Genomic DNA, 8,116 nt, shown 5'->3' with positions numbered 1-8,116 from the left:
CGCCAGAACGCCAAGCTTCCTTGTTACGGATCCAGGTCCAGGGATCCCAAGGCAGCGCTGATAGATGCTTTAGCAGTGCCTTGGTCCTTCAACCTGGCTTATGTGTTTCCACCGTTTCCTCTGCTCCCTCGTCTGATTGCCAAGATCAAACAGGAGAGAGCATCTGTAATTTTGATAGCACCTGCGTGGCCACGCAGGACTTGGTATGCAGATCTGGTGGACATGTCATCCTTTCCACCATGAACTCTGCCTCTGAGGCAGGACCTTCTACTTCAGGGTCCTTTCAACCATCCAAATCTAATTTCTCTGCGGCTGAGTGCTTGGATTTTATCAAAGCGTGGTTTCTCCGAGTCGGTCATTGATACCTTAATACAGGCGCGAAAGCCTGTCACCAGGAAAATCTATCATAAGATATGGTGTAAATATCTTCATTGGTGTGAATCCAAGGGTTACTTATGGAGTAAGGTCAGGATTCCTAGGATATTATCTTTTCTCCAAGAAGGATTGGAGAAGGGTTTGTCAGCTAGTTCCTTAAAAGGACAGATTTCTGCTCTGTCTATTCTTTTGCACAAACGTCTGGCTGAGTTTCCAGACGTGCAGGCGTTTTGTCAGGCTTTAGTCAGAATCAAGCCTGTGTTTAAACCTGTTGCTCCGCCATGGAGTTTAAATTTAGTTCTTAAGGTTCTTCAAGGGGTTCCGTTTGAACCTTTGCATTCCATAGATATTAAGCTCTTATCCTGGAAGGTTCTGTTTTTAGTAGCCATCTCCTCGGCTCGAAGAGTTTCGGAGTTACCTGCTTTACAATGTGATTCCCCTTATCTCATTTTTCATGCAGATAAGGTAGTGTTACGTACCAAACCTGTTTTTTTTTTTTACCTAAGGTGGTATCTAATAAAAATATCTATCAGGAGATTGTTGTACCGTCACTGTGTCCTAATCCTTCTTCAAAGAAGGAACGTCTTTTACACAATCTTGACGTGGTTCGTGCTTTAAAGTTTTATTTACAAGCTACTAAAGATTTTTGTCAAACATCTGCATTGTTTGTTGTCTACTCTGGACAGAGGAGAGGCCAAAAGGCTTCGGCAACCTTTTTCTTTTTGGCTAAGGATTATAATACGCTTAGCTTATGAGACTGCTGGCCAGCAGCCTCCTGAAAGGATTACAGCTCATTCTACTAGAGCGGTAGCTTCCACATGGGATTTTAAAAATGAGGCTTCTGTTGAACAGATTTGTAAGGCGGCGACTTGGTCTTCGCTTCATACTTTTTCAAAGTTCTATAAATTTGATACTTTTGCTTCTTCGGAGGCTATTTTTGGGAGAAAGGTCTTGCAGGCAGTGGTGCCTTCCGTTTAAGCGCCTGCCTTGTCCCTCCCTTCATCAATGTCCTATAGCTTTGGTATTGGTATCCCACAAGCAATGGATGATCCGTGGACTGGATACACCTTACAAGAGAAAACATAATTTATGCTTACCTGATAAATTTATTTCTCTTGTGGTGTATCCAGTCCACGGCCTGCCCTGTCATTTTAAGGCCAGGTGTTTTTTATTTTTCAACTACAGTCACCACTGCACCCTATGGTTTCTCCTTTCTCTTGCTTGTCTTCGGTCGAATGACTGGTAGTGGCAGTTAGGGGAGGAGCTATATAGACAGCTCTGCTGTGGGTGATCCTCTTGCAGCTTCCTTTTGGGAAGGAGAATATCCCACAAGTAATGGATGATCCGTGGACTGGATACACCACAAGAGAAATACATTTATCAGGTAAGCATAAATTATGTTTTTTTTTGGAGGAACCAAATTGGACTTGAGCATGCAGCTAAAAAGGCTAGCCATGCTCAGTATGTTAGTATAAAGTGGTTTACAGTTATTTGTTAAAACCTTTTAGGGGAATGTATGTAGCAGTGCTAGCCTTGAAAAGTCAGCAGGGTACGTTTCCAATTCTGAGAATGAGAAAATTCACAATTTCAGAGCTAAATTACACGAAGAGGTCAAAATAGTTTATTGCAAAGTTGTTTTACTGTGAGATTTTCAAATAAAATTATTAGTTTTGAAAAGTGTTTACTGTTTCTGTACTGCTTAAACTTTTGTTTTTCCCTCTTACTGCACAGTTGATCCACTTAGTCACTGGCTTTCTATTCCAATCGATGAGCTGAGAGACAACTGTGATTTAATTAAAGTATTTATGGTGTGGCCTACCCTTAGAAAAGATTGTCCCAAACTAAAATCTGAGCCGCCATGGTAAGTTACGTTTCCTCTAGTTACAACCCATTATAATTCTGATTAAAGGGACATTGTACGCTAGAATTTTCTTTGCATTAATCTTTTGTACTTGATCCATTTATATAGCACATCTGGGAGTGTTTTTGTAACCATCTATAGTTTTACTTATTTTTTTAATAACATTGTGATGATTTTCAGACTCTTAACCAAGCCCCAAAGTATCAGATGTAGACTGAAATCTACAGATTCCTGCTTCTTCCTGTCTGTGTTATCTGTTTTTTCATATGAAGAGGAAGGGGGAGGTTCTGCTCTTCCTGATTTCTAAGCCAATTGCATTGGGTGTCCCAGCCTAACCTTGTCAACAGTACTAAACTGGGAACTTCTAAGTATATTTTTTAAAAGGTTTTATACTGGAGTTTTAGATCACAATCTGTCTTTATAGTAGTTTGTATTACATGCAGTGATATGAAAATTGGTGTGTACTGTCCCTTTAAGTAACTTGCAGGTAGCCCAACCTTGCTGATTTTTTTTTAAAGTTTAAAGGGACATGAAACCCAAAGTTTCTTTCACGATGCAAGTAAAGCATACAATTTTAAACAAATTTACAATTTACTTCTATTATGAAATTTGCCTCATTCTCTTGGTATCCTTTTGTTGGAGGAGCAGCAATGCATTACTGGGAGCTAGCTGAACACATCAGGTAAAACCAGTGTCAGACACCAATCTTCCGAGGTTGCATTGCTGCTCATGAGCCTACTAAGATATGCTTTTCAACAAAGGAAGCCAAGGAAAAAAATGCAAATTAGATAATAGTACATTTAAAGTTCTTTAAACTTGCATGCTCTGTATGAATTATGAAAGTTTAGTTTTTACTTAAATTTAAAAAAAATTAACCGCTGTTTGCAAAGAGAACAAAAAAAAAAATAGTGTAATTATGGTAGATCATTTTATATACTCTGTTGAATAGAATCTATTGAGTTCATTTTTTAAAACAAATTTTTTTTTTTTCTCTTTAATTAAGGGTCTTGGAGTGCTCAGATTTGAGGATAAAAGATTTGAAATATATAGAGGCCCTAGAAGATCTTATGGACTTTGTAAGGAAAGTGGCGGTAAGTTACGTCTTAAACTACTGTCAATATTATATATATGTTTCCATTTATAAAAGTACTTATTTGAAAAGTTCTCCGGTTTTGCACATGGCCTGCTGGCAAGTCAAGTGCACGTTCATTTGATCCCGGCAATGAAAAACAAGTAGTTTTTTTTATTAAGTTGGCTTTACATATCATTTTAGACCTGACAAATGATGACAGCTGATTGGCTTGCCTGAAGGTAGCCTTATAGGGACATGAAACCCCAAATCTTTCTTTCATGATTCAGGTAGAGAATACAATTTTAAACAACTTTCCAATTTAATTCTATTATTTACATTTTCTTCATTCTTTAGATATCCTTTGTTGAAGAAATAGCAATGCACAGGGTGAGCCAATCACAGGAGGCATCTGTGTGCAGCCACAAATCAGCAGCTACTGAGCCTATCTAGATTTGCTTTTCAACAAAGTATATCAAGAGAATGAAGCAAATTAGATAATATAATTAAATTAGAAAGTTGTTTAAAATTGCCTGCTCTTTCTAAACCATGAAAGAAAAAGTGTGGGTTTTATGTCCCTTTAAGACTAACTCATAGACTTTTATACTTTTATTGTTTTTACTTTTTTGGTGAAGGAAATCTCTTACATGGTTCTTTATTTTATTTATTGTAGGGAGAACATACCACACCAAGTTCCCCTTTGTCTTTTTAAATCGTGTTAGTTATACTAGGTTATTCTGGGTAAAATTAATCTTGGTTGACCAAATATTTGTAACCAATAAATTGCTAGGTACTAATACAATAAAAATTTAGTTTTTTCCATCAAGTACTGCCTGTTGTGTATGATGTTGTTCTGTATGTTGCAGGACCAGCGGAGTTATATCGAAGGCATACTGAAGATTGGGAATAAAATGGCAAGGGTAAGGCTTTCTGAATAAAGGTGCATTTTGTCTTAGTCTCCCTCTGCCTTTATCTCTCTGTATAGCTCATGTGTCCATTTATATCTTTTTGTTGTTTATTCTAACTACATCAAGCTACATATAAATTTGTTCCTCGGCTCCTACAAAGGAACCAGAAGTAAAATGAAAGTAGAACAAGTACTTTATTAATTTTCTGTATGTGTTTGTATAATATTTACAGAAGTTAACCTTATGCTCCGAGCTCCTCTGACTTCTGACAGTTTTTATAGTGAAATAACCTATGTTTGCATTTTGATATAGTTTGAATCTGTATAATATGTGTGGTTTTCTCACTAAACAATGGCCTACAGTAGAGATGAAATGTGAGCAGCATCTAAAAACTGCAAAACAGCTCAGCACAGGGTTAAACTACTTTACCATGCGTTAATACCCAGTTCCTAAAAACTGCTTGCTTTGCTGCTGGTACACAAGGCACAATCTGTAGCACACGTGATGAGTATAGCAGTATTTTAGAGATAAAACTATATTCTTACCACCTCTGATGAAACAAAAGATTATTTGTGATTTAATTTGGGTTAAAAGAACTTAAAAGTGCTAATTGATAAAGCTGTAGCTGCTTGTATATAACGCTGTTAAACCCCTCATAAAAGATGAGATGATTGCATCATATTGTCTGTGTTAAAGAGACATTATTTCTCCAACATAGGTGTGTCCGGTCCACGGCGTCATCCTTACTTGTGGGATATTCTCTTCCCCAACAGGAAATGGCAAAGAGCCCAGCAAAGCTGGTCACATGATCCCTCCTAGGCTCCGCCTTCCCCAGTCATTCTCTTTGCCGTTGTACAGGCAACATCTCCACGGAGATGGCTTAGAGTTTTTTAGTGTTTAACTGTAGTTTTTATTATTCAATCAAGAGTTTGTTATTTTAAAATAGTGCTGGTATGTACTATTTACTCTGAAACAGAAAAGAGATGAAGATTTCTGTTTGTAAGAGGAAAATGATTTTAGCAACCGTTACTAAAATCGATGGCTGTTTCCACACAGGACTGTTGAGAGGAATTAACTTCAGTTGGGGGAACAGTGAGCAGACTTTTGCTGCTTGAGGTATGACACATTCTAACAAGACGATGTAATGCTGGAAGCTGTCATTTTCCCTATGGGATCCGGTAAGCCATTTTTATTACAGACAGAAAAAAAGGGCTTCACAAGGGCTTTTTAAGACTGTAGACATTTTCTGGGCTAAATCGATTTATATATAAACATATTTTATACTCCATAGCCTTGAGGAATTATTTTAATCTTGGGAATTTTGTAAAATAACCGGCAGGCACTGTATTGGACACCTTATTCTCTAGGGGCTTTCCCTAATCTTAGGCAGAGTCTCATTTTCGCGCCTGTATTGCGCACTTGTTTTTGAGAAGCATGACATGCAGATGCATGTGTGAGGAGCTCTGATACATAGAAAAGACCTTCTGAAGGCGTCATTTGGTATCGTATTCCCCTTTGGGCTTGGTTGGGTCTCAGCAAAGCAGATACCAGGGACTGTAAAGGGGTTAAATATAAAAACGGCTCCGGTTCCGTTATTTTAAGGGTTAAAGCTTCCAAATTTGGTGTGCAATACTTTTAAGGCTTTAAGACACTGTGGTGAAATTTTGGTGAATTTTGAACAATTCCTTCATACTTTTTCGCAATTGCAGTAATAAAGTGTGTTCAGTTTAAAATTTAAAGTGACAGTAACGGTTTTATTTTAAAACGTTTTTTGTACTTTGTTATCAAGTTTATGCCTGTTTAACATGTCTGAACTACCAGATAGACTGTGTTCTGAATGTGGGGAAGCCAAGGTTCCTTCTCATTTAAATAGATGTGATTTATGTGACACAAAATTTAGAGAAAATGATGCCCAAGATGATTCCTCAAGTGAGGGGAGTAAGCATGGTACTGCATCATCCCCTCCTTCGTCTACACCAGTCTTGCCCACACAGGAGGCCCCTAGTACATCTAGCGCGCCAATACTCCTTTCTATGCAACAATTAACGGCTGTAATGGATAATTCTATCAAAAACATTTTAGCCAAAATGCCCACTTATCAGCGAAAGCGCGACTGCTCTGTTTTAGGAAATACTGAAGAGCATGAGGACGCTGATGATATTGGTTCTGAAGGGCCCCTACACCAGTCTGAGGGGGCCAGGGAGGTTTTGTCTGAGGGAGAAATTTCAGATTCAGGGAAAATTTCTCAACAAGCTGAACCTGATGTGATTACATTTAAATTTAAGTTGGAACATCTCCGCGCTCTGCTTAAGGAGGTGTTATCCACTCTGGATGATTGTTAGAATTTGGTCATTCCAGAGAAACTATGTAAAATGGACAAGTTCCTAGAGGTCCCGGGGCCCCCCGAAGCTTTTCCTATACCCAAGCGGGTGGCGGACATTGTACATAAAGAATGGGAAAGGCCCGGTATACCTTTCGTCCCTCCCCCCATATTTAAAAAATTGTTTCCTATGGTCGACCCCAGAAAGGACTTATGGCAGACAGTCCCCAAGGTCGAGGGGGCGGTTTCTACTTTAAACAAACGCACCACTATACCCATAGAAGATAGTTGTGCTTTCACAGATCCTATGGATAAAAAATTAGAAGGTTTGCTTAAAAAGATGTTTGTTCAGCAAGGTTACCTTCTACAACCAATTTCATGCATTGTCCCTGTCACTACAGCCGCGTGTTTCTGGTTCGATGAGCTAGAAAAGGCGATCAATAATAATTCTTCTTCTTATGAGGAGATTATGGACAGAATTCGTGCTCTCAAATTGGCTAATTCTTTCACCCTAGACGCCACTTTGCAATTGGCTAGGTTAGCGGCGAAAAATTCTGGGTTTGCTATTGTGGCGCGCAGAGCGCTTTGGTTAAAATCTTGGTCAGCGGATGCGTCTTCCAAGAACAAATTGCTTAACATTCCTTTCAAGGGGAAAACGCTGTTTGGCCCTGACTTGAAAGAGATTATCTCTGATATCACTGGGGGCAAGGGCCACGCCCCTCCTCAGGATAGGTCTTTCAAGGCCAAAAATAAACCTAATTTTCGTCCCTTTCGCAGAAACGGACCAGCCCCAAGTGCTACGTCCTCTAAGCAGGAGGGTAATACTTCTCAAGCCAAACCAGCCTGGAGACCAATGCAAGGCTGGAACAAAGGAAAGCAGGCCAAGAAACCTGCCACTGCTACCAAGACAGCATGAGATGTTGGCCCCCGATCCGGGACCGGATCTGGTGGGGGGCAGACTCTCTCTCTTCGCTCAGGCTTGGGCAAGAGATGTTCTGGATCCTTGGGCGCTAGAAATAGTCTCCCAAGGTTATCTTCTGGAATTCAAGGGGCTTCCCCCAAGGGGGAGGTTCCACAGGTCTCAATTGTCTTCAGACCACATAAAAAAACAGGCATTCTTGCATTGTGTAGAAGACCTGTTAAAAATGGGAGTGATTCATTCTGTTCCATTAGGAGAACAAGGGATGGGGTTCTACTCCAATCTGTTCGTAGTTCCCAAAAAAGAGGGAACGTTCAGACCAATCTTAGATCTCAAGATCCTAAACAAGTTTCTCAAGGTTCCATCGTTCAAAATGGAAACCATTCGAACAATTCTTCCTTCCATCCAGGAAGGTCAATTCATGACCACGGTGGATTTAAAGGATGCGTATCTACATATTCCTATCCACAAGGAACATCATCGGTTCCTAAGGTTCGCATTCCTGGACAAGCATTACCAGTTTGTGGCACTTCCGTTCGGATTAGCCACTGCTCCAAGGATTTTCACAAAGGTACTAGGGTCCCTTCTAGCGGTGCTAAGACCAAGGGGCATTGCAGTAGTACCTTACTTGGACGACATTCTAATTCAAGCGTCGTCCCTTCCT

General features: G+C 39.7%; 1 protein-coding gene across 1 annotated transcript in view; it reads left to right on the top strand.

Moving 5' to 3' along the window:
* Positions 1-2,110: 2,110 nt before the first annotated feature.
* Positions 2,111-8,116, top strand: part of TTC3 (tetratricopeptide repeat domain 3) — a 410,905-nt gene continuing 404,899 nt past the window's right edge. Inside the window, exons 1-3 of the mRNA XM_053705936.1 lie at positions 2,111-2,236; positions 3,240-3,327; positions 4,172-4,225. Of these exons, the coding sequence (XP_053561911.1) occupies positions 2,181-2,236; positions 3,240-3,327; positions 4,172-4,225 (198 nt within the window). The 5' untranslated portion in view covers positions 2,111-2,180. The remainder of the gene's footprint in view (positions 2,237-3,239; positions 3,328-4,171; positions 4,226-8,116) is intronic.

The sequence above is a fragment of the Bombina bombina genome, chromosome 3 (genome assembly GCF_027579735.1).
Source record: "Bombina bombina isolate aBomBom1 chromosome 3, aBomBom1.pri, whole genome shotgun sequence".
Lineage (NCBI taxonomy): Eukaryota > Metazoa > Chordata > Amphibia > Anura > Bombinatoridae > Bombina > Bombina bombina.
This window is presented reverse-complemented; position numbering and strand designations above follow the sequence as displayed.